Consider the following 17,486-nt stretch of genomic DNA (forward strand, 5'->3'; position numbering starts at 1 on the left):
TAGGTCGCTTGCGGGTTGGTCTTGCCGGTCACAGTGTTGCTGCCTAGTGGTCACTTGGACAGCTATTTGAGTAGAGGGAATGATGGCATCCACTACCTGCTCCCGTTCACATTTGTACTAGGGCATGTGGGAGAGGACGTCAGAAAGTTCCTCCCCCCTGGGATGTGCTTTAAAACAAAATCAAAACCTAATTAATTTATGAGCCTCGAGACAAAGTTCAAAAGAAATCCATTCATTTATTAGGATCAACATTTTGGCATGTTCTTCTGTGGAGCCGAAACTGATTTTCGCTTTATGGCCTCTGAACTTTACCCCTGTATCCCCTCCCTTCTGTCTGTGTCATAAATCACACCCACCAACAAGGTGCTGCGGCAGACTATGAATGTGCGCATTTCACGTGCTAGCTGTAGAAATATGAGACCTGACTCTGGCGAAAGGTATGCATGGCATTCTCCTCCCTTTTCTCTCTTTTTTATGTCAACTTGATAATAGTCATGGAAACGCTTTACAAGTTGACATTGGGGTTAATAAAACAGAAAAGGGACATAGAAAATGAATGAATCTTTAGGTCTTTAATAAATATTATTAATGTTATGCTTGATGAACCAAAGGATTATAATGCTTTTATAATGATCTTTCCTAATTCCCAACAGCCCCATTTCTATAGCATCTTCCTTACATTTTATGAATATCTTTTTTTCCCTTTTTGCACAAAGCCAGGTATCCTGCATTGTCTTCTAAATTTCATTTTCTTATTTAAAGCAAGTGGGTAGGTTTGTGAATGGAATGAATTTCTACACTAAGCTTTTGTTACATATGTCCATATATGCTGAAAATGTGCTTTACAACAGAGAACTTAAAGAGAAAGAAATTGTTGCAGATGTATTTATGTAACAAACACATTCTTCCTCTTATGCTGACCAAAACATTGTTTTTGTTAACTCATTATACTTGGCTTCCAAAGTCTGTCTGAAATGTCCTTGTCATAGGCACATAAGGGAGAAAATAATAATTAATGATGACAGTCGTAAATTGAGATGCCCCCCTGACCAGTCCCGAATTTATGATTTATTTTCTTGCGGGTATTAAGCAATTTAGTCCTATGTGCGTTCTTTTTCCGGAAACATATCAAGAACACTGTAAATCATGGCCAGATGACCATGGAATACAATTGCCATAAAGGAGAGCCAATTGCCAAGTATCCAAAATACAGTTATATGACTGGGAGGGGTGTACAGCTGTGAGAACTCTGGAACTGGATGATAAGTAGCTTTGGGGGATTCCATCATTACTTTAACCAGTCATAGGTTGAGGACTACTTGTATTCCTATCCCCAAGGGTCAGGAATACAAGTAGGAAGTAGCCAGGAAGAGATGAAAAGGGTCAAATAGAATTCAGTATGATAAATACCATGCAATTCACATCACAAAAAGTTTGTTGATCATATTTTTCATTTGGAGCTTCTTTCTTCAACGGCATAAGCAAAAGTAAATCAGTTTGACAGCATTAGTCCTGCCTGTCAGAAGTCCATTAGGATGTCTTCTTTGATTTTGCACATTTGGTCCAAATCATATTCGACCTGTAAATGCAAAATTGCTTAATGGGGTTATGCATTAACATTTGTTCTATGGAAAAATACATTGCATCAAGGTGATCTAATAATTCATCAATCTTTCTTCCATGACATCTCTCTCCTACATTGTTTTCTACCCTTCTGGGGCATCCATACTATGCAAAGTATTATTTAGCAAGTCAGATTTGCTACTTGTCATTAAAACAACTACATAAAGTGTTAGAGACTGAGGGCTTTTCAGTTGATCTGCTACTCTCTGTTTCCAGATAAAGAGTAACCATTCTCTGTAGATAGTTCTCCGTTGTTTCTAAGCTTTATTCTGCTTTCAATCCAAAGAACCAATCTGGCATAAAATGGTCAGGTGGATGACAATGTCCTGCTAACTAGCAGGATATCTGAATCAGGATACTTGACACTCATATTGTTCTCTTTTAATTTACATTCTTGATAATAGGGCTATCAAAAACATCATAAATATAAAGATTCTTGCTTGATCAGGCAATAGGCCTATCTAATGCAGCTTATTGGATCATACAGTGATGCATTTAATGCATTTGGGGAAAATAAATGCTAGATTTAGATGATAGATGCTTGCCATTTTTACTTCCCTATAACCACTATTTGTGGCAGCAGTAAACAGCAGTCAAAATTAGAAACCATTGGTATACTCTTCCATCAAATCTTTCCAATCCTCTTTTAAAATCATCCAAATTGGCTGTCATTACCACAGCTATTGGCAGCAAATTTCACAGTTTTAACTAGGTATGCAATGTAGGAAAAAAACATTTCCTTCTCTCAGTCTTGAATCTCCTTCCTGAGCAAGTTGATTGAAAAAAATATAGTTGAGGCCTTTCCAGCATCCTTTGGAGAAAAATAACTTTTGAGATCATCAGTTTAGTATTCTACATTTGGATTTTTGTAAAATAAGCATGTCTTCACATTCTCATCAAAGTTGTTAGATAAGGTGTTGACTTCTGCAAATTCAACTTTACGCTAGTGTATTGTTGAGATTTTTGAATCATTTGGCATATATATTCCTGCCCTTTGTGATTGCTGCTATGGGTAATTAGATGTATTCTTCCTCCTTAGGAAACAAAGATGTTACCTTACCCCCTTTCTGGAAGGTGTTTTCCCATGCTTCTATTTGCCAATCAGTCAAAATTAGACCATAAAATTATACATTGAGGTTTTTAGTTGATTCTGTAAAAGTGGTAACATTTATAAACATTTTAAAATATTGTAAACTTTAATATTTTATGAACTCCAGTAATCGATAGCACTTAACTTCATGATAATCCTATAATTGATAGTACTTGTTTGCGCTTGGAAGCTAAGCAGAGTAAGGTCTGGTTGATAATTGAATGGGAGACCTTCAGAAAATACTAGAGCCCTGAACCAAACTGAGAAGTTCAAAAAACATCTTGAAAGAAGATAGTGATCAACAGATAGATGTATTATCAAATTACCAGGATTCATGTTCCAATTGAAAGAGATTGAAATACATGTTTGTATTTTCAATTATACTCTATTTTAATGATGATTTAGGCTTGTGTTGACAATCTCTATTGTTGAACCACTATTTTCTGTCTGAAAATAATAATAATAATAATAATTTTATTTGATTAGCCGCAACCCTCTCCCGAAGGACTCAGGGCGGCGTACAATCAAGCAGATAAAAAATACACATAAGACAAACATATATACAAAAACAGAGACATATACATATGTGCATGGAGGAGGATGGACTTAAGTGAAAGACAGTTAAAAAACACAATTTAAAATCCCCTAATAAAATTACCAAATTAAAAAACCCATCAGGAGCGTTACTAAGTTATGGTCGAGCCAGGCCAGCTATTTGGAAAAGGTGGGTCTTGAGCTTGACACGGAAGGAGCGGAGGTCAGTAGTAGTCCTAATATCCGGGGGGAGGTCATTCCACAGGGCTGGGCCCGCCACAGAGAAGGCTCTGCTCCTAGGCGCCGAAAAAGAATTTATGTCTAGGAAACATTGTTTTACATGCTAATATAGATGAAATATTGCTTCCACTTATACATGTAATATGGGAGGGGAAATATCAGCCCTGAAAATCAGATTACGTATTTACTTTGGAGTTAACTGTCATTTTATCATGACGCCTGAATGGCTAGTGCTTGGAAGCAGTTCTGTGCAGACTTTTTCCTCCCACTGAATTGTCTCTGAAGGTGAGATCATGGTAGAGTTCAGGTGACTTAATCCATTTCTTAGTGATCCAATTTCAACATGTGTCTATATTAGTTGTTTTATTACTACAAAGTAAGTCTTCAACTTATGGCCCATAAAACACTTCTGGCCACCATAAAACACCACGCTACATCCACCCCCACAGTCATGTGATTCCTCTCCAACTCACCCCCAGGCAACTAGCTAGGTTAGTTAGTTAGTACTAGTTATATTTTATATAGAGTTTGTGAATGTGATTATTGTCCCTCTGCTTACTTTTCCCATCACAGTTCTGAACAATTGTTTTTCAAATATAGGTTTTTTGTTTTGTTTACTATGATGGTTTATTTGTTTCATAATGATAGTAATGGAATGTTTCAGACACAATCTTTTTTAATGTATTCTTCACATTTTCATATGCTATCCCAGCGATGGCAAACCTTTTTTGGCTCGTGTGCCACAAGTGGGGGGAGCGCAAGGGGGTTGTGTGCGGGCGTGCCGCACCCATAATGCAACGTGCGAGCCCCCCAGTGCGCATGCTTGCACAACGCGTGCCCCCACCATTTTTACATGCTTTTTTCGCCCTCCCCAGGCTCCAGAGGCTTTATAGGAGCTTGGGGAGGGCGAAAAGAGCCTCCACCACACACCTGGAGGCCCTCCGGAGGCTCCAGGGACCATCCGGCCGGTCCCTGAAGCCTTCGGAACGCTTAAAATGACCCTCCTAGCAAATTGGAAGCCTCCGGAAGGCGGGAGAGGTTCTTTTCGCCCTCCCCAGGCTCCTATAAAGCCTCTGGAGCCTGGGGAGGGCGAAAAATGGCTTTTAAAAAGGTGAACTCAGCTGGCCAGCGTGCGCATGCGCGCTGGCCAGCTGACAGGGCAACGCCTCGCGTGCCCTGACAAATGGCTCCACGTGCCACTTGTGGCATGCGTGCCATAGGTTCGCCATCACTGTGCTATCCACATGGAAATTAAACAAGAACAGAATAACAAGTAGACTGAACTAACGATAGCCATTAAAGAATCTTCCCAATATATGAATGCCAAGGAACGTGAAAATCAGATATTAGTAAATAATATGAATAATGTGTCAAGTATCAAATCAAATCAAAACATCTTGCAATTTTTGAACCTTGCTTTTATGCTAACAAATACATATTCACTTATATACAGCAATAATTAAAGATATTCTTTTTAAGAAATAGTGTTTGAAAAAGTTATTGTTTAAAAAATAGCTAATGCTAAGAAAATATAGCCTTGGATTTTCTCCCTTATTTTATGAACGCCAATTTTATGAGCCTGCAAAGTCTGCTAAGAGATATTTTACTGGGCTATAAGCCCAAAGAGAATCCAGTAGAAGGACAGATGTAGCATGTGTGATCATTGCTTTAAACACATTCCAATTGATATTTCTGCTTTTTTCAAACTTTGCAGGTGCTAAAGAAATTGATATTGCTGCTACTCTGGAGCATTTGAGAGATCAAAGACCTGGAATGGTTCAGACAAAGGTACAGTCACTTCTATTTTAAATACTAATACATGATTTATATATATTGTTATTTGGGAATAAGTATAATTAAATTATATATGGTTAAACATATGTAGACTTTTTAAATAATGTAAATACACTCATTCTTGGTTTTTATAAAATTCTTAATTGTTGTTAACATGAAATTAAATACATATTTAAATTAGTAAATAAAACAGCATCTAAAATAAACTTTATTTATTTATTTCTCTCAGGTACATTCAAAAAATGTTCCTGTAAGTCAGGAGGTGAGCAACTGTGGCCCCATTATGACCTGTAGACTTAATTCCCAGAATTCATGAGCCAGCCGTGCTAGCTTAGGAAGTCTAGGAGTTGAAGTCCACAGGTCGTAAAGGGGTTATAGTTGCCCACCCCATCATAAGCTACATTGGAAAAAGTTAAGTAATCAGCAATATTTGAGACATTTGAAAAAAGTAAATTAGGTCAAAGAAATTTGTGTCCCAATAAATTATCTATAAAAAATATCCATAAAATTTCCATGATAAAAATACTAAGATAGAAGCAGCAGAATGTTTAAATCAAAATAGACTCTCATAATTTGATATTTGACTAATAGGAATTTTACCAGGCAGATAAAAATAATAACTAAATAAATTGCATCAAAGGCATAACAATTATTTACTAAAATATATTGAGTGTTTAGTTATATTTATTTTTCCTGCTTATAAAAATCATTTCCAAGATTAACAACAATGGGAAATTAATGGGGTTTTTTTTAAGTTGCAACGCAACTAGGTTTTTATTTTTTAGAGACAGGATATATTGATTATATGTGCAGTTATAAGCAGTTCACTAAGGAAAAGTATTGAATAGAATGTATTTCCCTTCTCAGCTTTCTTTTCATTCACTTATTTCATTTATAGAGGAAAAAATAGAGTTATATGTAGTCCTCAATTTACAACCAGAAACTTAGCAACCATTCAAAATTACAACAGACCTTCCCAGAGCTACTTGTGACCTGGTTTCCAAGTGACCTCCCTGGTCACATGATTGTATTGGGGTGCATGGCCCACCATTTTAAGGAGAATATAGAGAATCACTTTTGAACATCATGGATAGGAAACCAGAACTGTGCAATGAACTGAAAGAAGTTGTAAAGGATGAATATTTTTTAAAAAATCTGCTGCAGATCAAGAATCAGAAGAAAGCAATCTGAATATTAGAACAAACTAGAAATTGACAATAAAAAAGAAAAGCCATAAAGAAGAAATAAAAAGATAATGGTAGGTAATGATTCCTGAGAGCTGTTAAAAGTCACAAGAAGCAGTATTACCACAATACCTGTAAACCCTTAGCCACCTGGATAATCTTGGGCCAGTCATTCTCTTTCAACCCAACTGACCTCACAAGATTGTTGTGGGAAAGAAGAGGAGCCAACGTCGCGACGATACAGACGTGCGGTCTCAATGCTCCAAGACCGCAGCCGATACTTTTGCCACTGGGTGGTCCAATCGGACCTAAACTGTCCCACAGAGATGGTGAACAGGAAGAATACGTCTTGCTGATCTCAGGGACGTCACAAAGCCCCTGATCGATGCAAGAGAAGTTCTTCAAGCCGGCGACAAAAAATCCAGCCAAGGCTGATGATGTCGAGGCTGCTCCAAAACGGAAGGATACGGAAAGAGAAAGTGTTTCCAGCTGGTGAGGAATTTTTACCGTTTTAAAAGAGGCTGCCTATAAAAAACTTAAAATTAATTTAAATTGGAGAACAGAAGAAATAAGCAGCGGAATTAAGTTTGGAATGGTTTTGGACAGTGGGTTATCTTACTTTTTAAATGCTAAGTTCATGGATGGAATTTATGAAAGCCTTTTAAAACGAATGGATTAAGTTTTCTTCTTCTATTTTTTTTCTTTTATTATTCTTTGTAACCTATGGGTTAAAATTCTCCTCTTTCATTACTGTGGGTGTTTTTCTAACTCATTCAAGAAACACCTTTTTTTAACTTGACATACAAAAAAGATACAAAAAGAAATAAAGAAAATTGCAACAATAACACTGCTACTAGGAGGCTGGAGATTTGTGTATTAGAAACAAAACACTTTTACTCTTCTAACTGATTATCCTGGCTTGGCACTCCAAGGCCTCACTGATTGTTTATAGAGAGTGATAAGAAGAAAAGCATACAGATATCCCTTTGAAGTATATCTTTAACAAGAGAAAAGTGAAAATAAAACATTATTGTGAATCTATGCTTAATCTTGTAAAAATCTTCCAAGCTAGAGCAGCAGTGTTTGTTAGCTGGAGATAATGGCACAACTTCAACAGCAGAAAGAAACTTTAAGCCTACAAAAGATATTCTTATAAATTCAGAAATTATCAAACACATTTGAGAGGACAGAGAAGAAGTTGGAAGACTTAGAGCATCTAACAGTAAAATATGATGATGAAGTTGGAGATGTTTATCAAGTGGAAAAAGTGGAGGTTAGAATCCTAAAAACCGAAGAGGAAAATGACCATAAAGAAATTAAATCTGATGATAGTTATGGTGATTGGTTTGTTTCTGGAAATGGAAAGAGTGGCATCCTGAAAGAGGAATTAAATGGAAGGGAAATCTACCCCAGATGACAGGACACAGAAGAAGAAAAAACAAAAGAATTTATGGATTTAAAGAGAGAAAATTTATTAGCAACATCATTGATAACACTACTGACAATTAAAGATAACCTGATTAAGGAAACAGAAGAAGGGCATCAAAATTACATGAGAGATTTTATAAGCAAGGAGTTGCTAAGAGGAGTCCATACAAATTTGATTAAGGAGATGATTAGAGAACTGACACCACAAATGGCAGAAGACATGAGACTGTTTTGCTACTGAAAAGATATAGGTTGATAGATGGAAGTGTATAATTTAAAGCTAGTTAAACTTAGTGAAATTTAGTGACAATAGATATAGTTAAATAAATAATTGATAATGATAATAATGTATACAATGTGTAGTATTATGATAAGTAATAATTGGATATGAATATTGAATGGTACCCATGAAAGGAAGATTAGAAATCCTTTTGGATTATATATAAAGGTTAATAAAAAAGAACTAAGTTAGATACAGTTAAGTCTTGATTATTAGGGGGGAAATGTTATGAGACAGGATATAGTCAAATAAAGGAGGGATAATGATAACGTGTGTGTGTGTGTGTGTGTGTATGGGTACAACATAAGGAAACTGGATGTAAATTGTAAACAATGATTTGGAAAGGAGGATTAGAAAATTTTGTTACTAAATATTATGGATGTTTAGCTAGAATAGGACATAAGGATTCAGTGTTATTGGAGGATTTTAGAAATAGTAAATGAAATGCCAGTATGTGGTTATGTATTAAATCTTGGTATATTTTATGATGAAGGACGTTTAAACAATTATAGTCAAATGAAAATGGAGGTATGATTATGGTAACATGTATAAATATCTGAGTTAAAATACTTGAGTTAATATGAATTATGCTTGATGACTGTGGAAGAGATGCATGAAAGTCTTTTGTAACCAACTGATATACTCTCTACAGTATGTAAAGAAGATTTTATGTGTTGTGTTTGTTTTGAAAATAAAAAATAAAAAAAATATTAAAAGATTGTTGTGGGAAAAATAGGAGGAGGAAGATGTTTGATATGGCCACTGCCTTGCGTTATTTGTAAAAATAATAAAGGTAGAATACAAATAAGTAAATAAATAAATTTATAAAGATACTGAAATTGGAAATAGACCAAAAAAAAATCTTCCAAAAGACTTCTGGACTCAGAAGGAAGTTCTATCCTTAAAGAAGTACACTAATGGACAAATAATAACTGATTCAAATGTGACAAAATGAAGATGGAAGGGGTACATTGAATACTGAATTGTAAAGTTGTCAATACCTTTAAAATGTTTCCTACTTATAGGAAGCTCTTGTACTGGAAAGTGAAGTTAGTACAGTACTCTGCTCATTACCACTTGTTAAAAATGAAGGAAGAAATGCCATCAATCTGTCCTGTGCTAATGACACTACTCTGATAGCTGCTAATGCAAATGATCTGCAAGCTTTAGTAATGAAAGTCAAAGAGCACAGTGAAAAAGTGATTCTAAAATTAAATATAAGAAAGGCCAGGGCAATAGATCTTGCAACTAGCCTTAGAATGAACAATGAAAATACTGAAGTATTGGGTAGCTTCTTCCTTTTAAAATTAATTACCAACAGTAAAGAAACCAACAATGAAGTAATATAGCAAAGACTAGCACTTGGTAGAGAAACCATGAAGGCCTCACAAGACATATTCAGATGCCAGGATGTATCCATACTTACAAACTGAGGTTCCTGCGTGCAACTGCAAGAGTTTATGGAAATTAAATTTGGACTTTGGACAAGGAGTATAGAAAAGCATTGATACTTTTGAACATTGGTGCTGGAGAAGAATCCTGAGAATATCATGGATAGCCAAGAAACAAGCAAATGGATCGACCCCAAGTTCTCATTCAGAGGACAAATGACCAGGCACAATATGCAAAGAGCTAGCCCTCTTGAAAAATCTATGACTTGTTACCCTTCCCTGATCCATCACAAGACCCTCGCTTCACACAACCAACATCTGACCCATCACAAGACCTTGACCTGATGTGACCCTCACCTGATATAACCTCACCATCACAAGACCTACTGACCACACAAAGCCCTTATAAATAGGGAGAGAAAGAGAAGGAAAGAGGGTAGGAAGGGGAAGAGGAAGATCAGGGGTAGGAGAAAGGTAAGGGAAGAAGGAAGGAGAAGGAGAGGAGGGAGGAAGAAAGTAGAGAAGGGAGGGAGGGAGAAAAGAAAGGGAAAACAAGGAGGTATTACAAAAGGAGGAAGGGATAGTAAGTAAAGCAACCAAAACTGTACATTATAACATTAAATGAAATAATAAATGTGTAAGAATGATAAATGTAAAGAATTATGTGAATGTATACTTAAAATGGTATGTAAGAGAATAAAAAAATAAAAAATTCTTTGAAAAGAAAAAGCCCTTATAAACAGATGAACTTTGACATCCCGTAAATTCTACTGAAAATGTTACCTAGCCTTCTCATATCTGTAACACCTGAGTTACAGATATTTGCCACTATTGCAAAATCTGTGAAAGGTAGAAGAAAATTAGAGAAGAAGACAACCAGGCAGCAAGATGAATGGAGTTAACTGTAGCCACACTGGATATACAACTGGCAGACCTAAAGCAACTTGGAGACAGATCTTCCTGAAGAGAATCTATGTATTCGCTAAAAGTTGACACCAATTTGATGCCACATAATCATATTATTACCACCTTAAAACCTAGACAAACCACCACTTACTGAGTTTCTGTACAGAATTCTGCGGAGCTATTTTCCATTGTTAAAACATTAAGATTTAATCAACTTTCCTTTAATCCATTTAAAATTTATCATTAACAAGTTACCAAAAGATAAAAAGATAAGAATTCATCTATAATTCAGTAATCAACTGATTCAATTTCTTCATTTGAGAAATTTTATTTATATTTACTATTTTATTTTTTTTAAGTAATTGTATCTATTTTGCTTTTGCTTTTTCAAACATAATAGAATAAGACTGCCAGGTTTCAGATAAATAAGTGCAGTGCTGTCTGTATAAAATAAATTCTTCCATTAGGGAAGAATTCTACATTTTGGAAATAGAGGTATGACAATAGATTGAAAGAATGTGAGTAGTATATTTTTTCCTGTTCTAATATGAATCTCTAGAAAATGTATATGCCCACTCAAAATGAGCCTCTAAATAAAAATAATAGTGATATTTCAAAAATTTAGGGATTGAGGATTTTATATTTCATCATTTTTCAGATGGCAGAAAAAAAATGCTCTACCAGAATAAACCACATTTTAAATAGGTTGAACATGCCCAGGAACATGAAATTAATTCACCATTTTTGATCTGAGCAATAAATCTACATACCTCATGAAATTGAATGTATAAGTGCAAGTCTGGGAGTTAAACTATAAAAATCAGAAGGGGCAATGTTCCAGTCTTTTGATTAAATAATGATTAAATAAAATAGCACCGCTATTTAAGTCAAGATTACAGGTATCTATATCTGCCCAGAAATAAACTGGGAGTCCAGAACTAAGGATTCAAACAAATATACCTCATCAAATCAAATCAAATCAAATTTTATTTGATTAGCCGCAACCCTCTCCCGAAGGACTCGGGGCGGCGTACAGTCAAAAAGATAAAATACACATAGGACACACATACATACGAAAAAACAAGGACAATTACATTTGTGCATGGAGGAGAGTAGACCTGCAAGTGAAAGACAATAAACACAGCTAAACACAGCTAAACACAGCTAAATTGTTAGGGATTTATGACAGAGAAAAAGATCTAGGAAACAGGTTTGACACCTATTTTCCATATCTTGCTGTTCAGTTATCCACTTCATACTGACAGGATTTTCATATATTATGTATTGTTCACAATTCTTTCACATCAGTGAACATCTCGCAATATTAAATAGTGGTTCTTTCAGTTAAGGTCACTTTTAATAACAATGATCAAGCAATGTGGAAGATTGCTCACTAATCTAACCCTGACATTTAAAATAATAATAATTGAACTGTCATGTTCTGAATGTTTTCATGAGAATTTTCTAGAAATGCCACAGAATATCAATTCTGAATGTTCTGTCCACAGGAACAGTTTGAGTTTGCCCTGACAGCAGTTGCAGAAGAAGTGAACGCAATACTCAAGGCACTTCCACAGTGAGCAGCCTGTGGTCTGTTGATTGGAGGTTTCTAATGTGGCTGGATGGTCTCTCTCTCTCTCTCATTATTCCTGGTCCCTGTGGATGTTGTTGGAAATGTGACCTGATTCTAATTGTGTGTCTGCTGTTGTAACTACATCTTGATTGGTCCTTTACAAATGTCTATTGCCAGGTTAAATTCAACCAAGAATTTGTATATTATTTTTGTTAGAATAATCAGAAATAATAATACACCAAGACCTTATGTGGTAAGAACAATCCCTCTACTTCTTTTACATCAGTGAAGTCCTAAATTTCATGCTTGGAAAGCACATGCGCATATTGTTAATAGAAAATATACACTGTTTTAGATAAGCAGTGCATTAAATGTATCTCCAGCAACACAGCATTCTCTTACATTTTTGCAATTTTTCCAAAACCATAAACTCAGGTGGGAAAAATTAATATTTTTAAAAGCATTGTGATTGCTTTAAGAAAGACCAAGCAAGCCCATAGTATAATCCCTCATGTTTTCATAAACATTAGTTCAATTTATATATTAAAAAACTATGCGTTTCATGCTGTGTCTTAAGCAAACTTTTTTTTTTCAATTTTCTGTAATGAATAAAAGCAAATCTTAAGCTCAGTTCAGGGACCTGCGTGGTTATAACAGCTATGGAGGAAATGTCAGTCCAGTTAGTAGGAGCCCAAGGTTCAAAAAGCACAACAAACTTTTATTATGTGTTGCTGCCCTAATGGGAAGAAAGGAGGCAGAATAATTTAACCTCAACAGATTTTTAAAAGCCCTCTACTGACTTTGTGTTGGTTTTCTTTCTATTTTTATAACTTAACATTATTTTATCTTTTTAAACAACCAAACTGTACACTGTTTTAAAGATCTTAAGGAGATTCTTCTAACTGCTTCTTATCTGTAAGAATTGCTAGCATTGTTATTTTAAACTATAGCAAGTTCTTTGTTTGATATATTCTTGAATTTGCAGAATAATTATAAATCTGAAATTATCTGTTTTCCCTTCTGATTTTCCCTTCTTTATCACTTATATTTCTTGAAAATATTTTTTTTCAGGACTACTGCCACTATAAAATAATCTGATAATGCCCCGTGAATCATACTTAAAAAGGAAATGTTTAGGTTTCCTCTCTCAATTGCTGCTTTGCACATGCAGTAATGTTTTTAAAACATTTACATGTGCCTAGCGTTTGTTGATTCAAGAGAATGGAACATGTTTTTGGGACATGTCTACATTTATTTGAAATGTAAAGTAAAAAAAATACATTTCAATTACTGTATAGTATGCTACCTATTTATTTCTTCTAACGCTACTGGCATATACTGTGAATTTCATTCCATAGTATGAGTATACATTTCCAGGAAGATCACAGCAATGATCTTGTGAATTATATTACACATTGCAGTTCTTGGGCACAATTCATCAAACATTTTCACTGGGGCTTACATAAGTATTCACCAGCTGCTATTATGGTATCTTCTCTCTTTAACCTTGCAAGCTCGATTGAAACCTACAGAAAACCTGTAGCAGCAACGATTGGAGTATTCAACCCAACTATCTCAACTGTTTAATGTAAGCTTAAATGCAACCTTCTAGTAATTAAAGAATTGTTTCAAAAAGATTTAGATATATTAACCACTATGTATTTTTCTTCACATTGTTTGTGACATATATAAAATGCTTGGTTTGCACATTTCGTTATTAGTCTTGCAAAGCAGTCAAAGTGGATTCCTTTATCCTCTTTTTATATTTATTTCTTGTACATTTAATCACATGGTAGTATGATAATATCAACATTTTACAAGTAGTCTAGTAATAAGTAAAAGAATAGCAGAAAAATGTCTTTTCATTTGACAATTTATTCTTAACAAGTAAAGAATAGGAATTGGAGATAAATCAATTACGGTGATATCTGTCAAAATGTGTATTAGGCTTACTGGAATTAAACAATATACCATGCATTCCTTACAGATTAACATCTACATCAAAATGAAGATAAACGTTCTAAAGAGACAAGTATCACATACTTCATTATTAGATACAGTATTCTTGGAAATATTGTGTTACTAACCTAGAAGAAAATAATTTAGGTCATATTCAAATGGCCTACATTTATAAGATCTAGGACAATGTTGAATTGCTTAGAATCTCAATAATATTGTTTCAGTCTGATTTGAAAGGAGCCTATCCAGGCTGGTTTCCAATGGTAAGCATAGAATCTTGGTGGGTTTTTTTTCTGTTTCTCATTGTTCTTACCACCTACAAGAGGCCTGTCAAACTGGTGGTCTGCGTGCCAGATGCGTCACATGCAGGCCATGCCCACCCCAGCTCCACAAAGGCAAAAAAGGTAATGATACATCACGATACATCACGTGATGTGATCGAGTCTGACATCCATGACTAGAAGGTTCTACTATTTGAATTTGCCCATACAATTTAAATCAGTCCCTCTCATGAAGTGACTAGTACCCTAGCAACAAAGTCTACTTTCAAGCATTTAGCGACCGGTGACCATCAGTACTGGCAAACTATGATTTGTTGTTTCCCACAAGCTAAAATATGAAACCAGGTCAAAGATCGTATCATGTAATTCAGACATTGTTGAAAATTACATTTGTTGCAACTTTCTGGAATATTTTTCACTTTCCTTAATGGCTTGCACACACAAAAAGAATGAGATAATTGCATGCTAGGGAAGACTATGCATCATCTTTTGGGATATGATTGTCCAAACAGTAGGTAATACATCAATTCTTTTGTTAATATTTTGTTGTTAATGTGTTAATATTTTGAAATTAAGATGAAACTGAATATGTTTATAAGGGTCCTGATATGATTAATATATACAACTGTCTCCCCAAACATAGTAGATCCCATTAATTTCTCTTCTTTAGGAAAAGTGGGGTAAACCCAAACCAGCTCATTATCATCCCTCAAGTTGGTATATCACAAGTGACAATAGTACTGTACTATGTGTCCAACATTACAACACATGCAATTCCTGAATAAATAATTATTTTAACTATTTCTCAGATTCCTTTTAAGGCAAAAGCCAGTCAACGTTACTTTATAAAATGCAATAACATGCAAAAATAAAACACAAAAAGACTAGCAATTATAACAAGCATATCACCCAAAATGGAAGAAAAAGCCAATATTAAAACAAAGGTCTGAAGATTTAAATACCGTTCAAAGAGGAAGCACAACCAATGGTTATATTGTAATAGTTGTGATATGCCAGTTGGATTATATGAATATGGAACCTACTTTAATACCTATCTGCATTCTTTTCTTATATATGCATGCAAATATAAAGCAAGATTTCTGGCAGCATGAAGAAATGTTAGTTATTTTACCTTTTATTTTAAACTTTTTTATTTACCTTTTATTTGTGGCACACAAATCTAATAAATAAAATAAATAATAAAAATAAATATTTTTTGCATTTCATTTTAACTTTCTGGTTCACAGGTTTGTTTGAAACAAATATACTTTATCTTGCAATTGTTAGGAGATATTTTACATCATTTATTCATCTTTCTGAAGGGAAAGTTCACAGAACCTAAGGTACAGCTGGTTCACAGAGCTATCTTGAATTATTAAAAAGTGCACTCTGGGAAGACTGTCAACTGATATCACTGTATGAGAAAAAGAAAAGAGTAAAAAGGGGCGCTTTTCTTTCTCATTCCTGACAGAGGACAGGGATCCCCAATTGCTCCAAAAATGGTATATGCTGTGGGCAGGTTCCATTTTATCTTCTATTTTCCCAAAAGACACAGCCATTTCTCAGCTCCTGCAGTAAACATCTGCCAGCCAGCAGAGCATCACCTGCCAGCTGGTGCATCAAATTATTTTAAAAAATTAAAGTATTTTATCTGTGGATTGTAGAATGCCATTGTGATTCCGGATTTTGAAAGGTGTATTAACAGATGAAAGTCAGGTTAAAAAAAGTCAGAAGTGTCTTAACTCTGAGGAGAAATGTTGATTGCCCATCTTTCCTCAAATAGATGTATAAACCTCTGCTTTCACAACCAATAAAGAAATGACTGCAATATTATCTTTAATTTGTAAGTTTGTGCTTTATTAATCAAGCATAATATGAATATAAAAGAGCCATATATAATTATTCAGATAGGTTTTTTAAAATAAAAAGACTAAAACCTGTTGAAGTAGAAATAACAAGTATTTGATTATTTTGATTACAAATTCAATTATATAAAGTAATATGTTGTAGATATATGCCTTTTAAAATTATAATTATATTTAGAGAATTCTTGTGGGAATCATTGTAATAATTCATTTTAAAACAGTTTCTTCAGCCTTTGGTAAATTAGATTGAAAATTATAACATACAATTTTAGTGTGATATTTAGCAGCTTTTTCCATAGTGTGCAATGGAGCTCAATGTATGCCGACTTGAAAATAAACCCTATTTACTACCAGGTGCATGTAGGATTGCAGCATTTAAAATTTTAATTTTAAACATAAATTACTAAAAACTGCAACAAAGGCTTACAGTCTTCATCTCATAAAAAGATGGCATATTTTGCCCTAAGTTACAGTTGTGTATATCAGCCTTTCCAACATTAGGTTCTCCCACACTTCACATTTGTCAAGGCTAAGGACAACCTCATCCTGGGAATGGCTGCTGTATACTAGGAGAAGATAATTTAACCATGGGTATGATCCACCAACCATGATTCTTTGGTTCCAGTCAAGTGGGTTCATGACAGCAATCCATTCTAGCAGATTGCATTTATGGAGATTGGTCATCTCCATGATATTTATGGTATTTTCAATTTCTTGAGTTCTGTTTGGTATGATGAGTTATTTATAGGTATATAAGTTGAAAACAAATCTATACAGAGTTACACAATAGTTTGTTCTGCCTTCAGAGAAGAAAACCCCTCACCAAAAATCTTACTTATAAGCCATGTGAAATTTTCTAAATATTGCAATGGAGGGAAAGACTGGTGTAATCCAAGAGTTGGCTTGAAGCTAAACAAATGGAAAACCCAAATTTGCTTTATCTTTAAAAGCTCTGGGTACTACTTATTTCCAGGGACCTCCGTGCTTTGTCTTCTTAGCTATTTTCTTCCTTCAATATTTCTCTTTGCATCTTTTTCTGTTGCTAACAGTGGTTATCCCATATTTTTCTTTATCTTTCTGTGCTGTGAGCATTGGCCCTTTTCCTTTATGTTCTTGTGTTATAAGAAAGGAAACCTAGAACAAACAATAACAATTGAATGAAACATGACGTTAGAACTCACATGCTCCAGCAGAAGAAAACATCTCTTACCATGTCAGCAAAAAATAACTGATAAAAAATTACATCTTTAATTGTCAGTTGATTTAAAGGCAATGCTCCTGCAGCATAAAAACTAGTATTCTGAGGAACACCTGAAGGCTAAGAATATTTTTATATAT

The 17,486-nt window shown here is 34.7% G+C and overlaps 1 protein-coding gene across 1 annotated transcript in view; it reads left to right on the forward strand.

Annotated features, from left to right (window-relative positions):
• The window catches only part of PTPRN2 (protein tyrosine phosphatase receptor type N2), a gene marked incomplete at its 5' end in the record, with an annotated part of 788,338 nt that extends 771,951 nt beyond the window's left edge, over positions 1-16,387 (forward strand). Inside the window, 2 exons of the mRNA XM_081933438.1 lie at positions 5,202-5,275; positions 11,979-16,387. Coding sequence (XP_081789564.1) covers positions 5,202-5,275; positions 11,979-12,050 — 146 coding nt within the window. The 3' untranslated portion in view covers positions 12,051-16,387. The remainder of the gene's footprint in view (positions 1-5,201; positions 5,276-11,978) is intronic.
• Positions 16,388-17,486: the final 1,099 nt, after the last annotated feature.

Source organism: Natrix helvetica (genome assembly GCF_964273705.1).
Source record: "Natrix helvetica genome assembly, chromosome: Z".
In the NCBI taxonomy this organism is placed as follows: Eukaryota; Metazoa; Chordata; class Lepidosauria; order Squamata; family Natricidae; genus Natrix; species Natrix helvetica.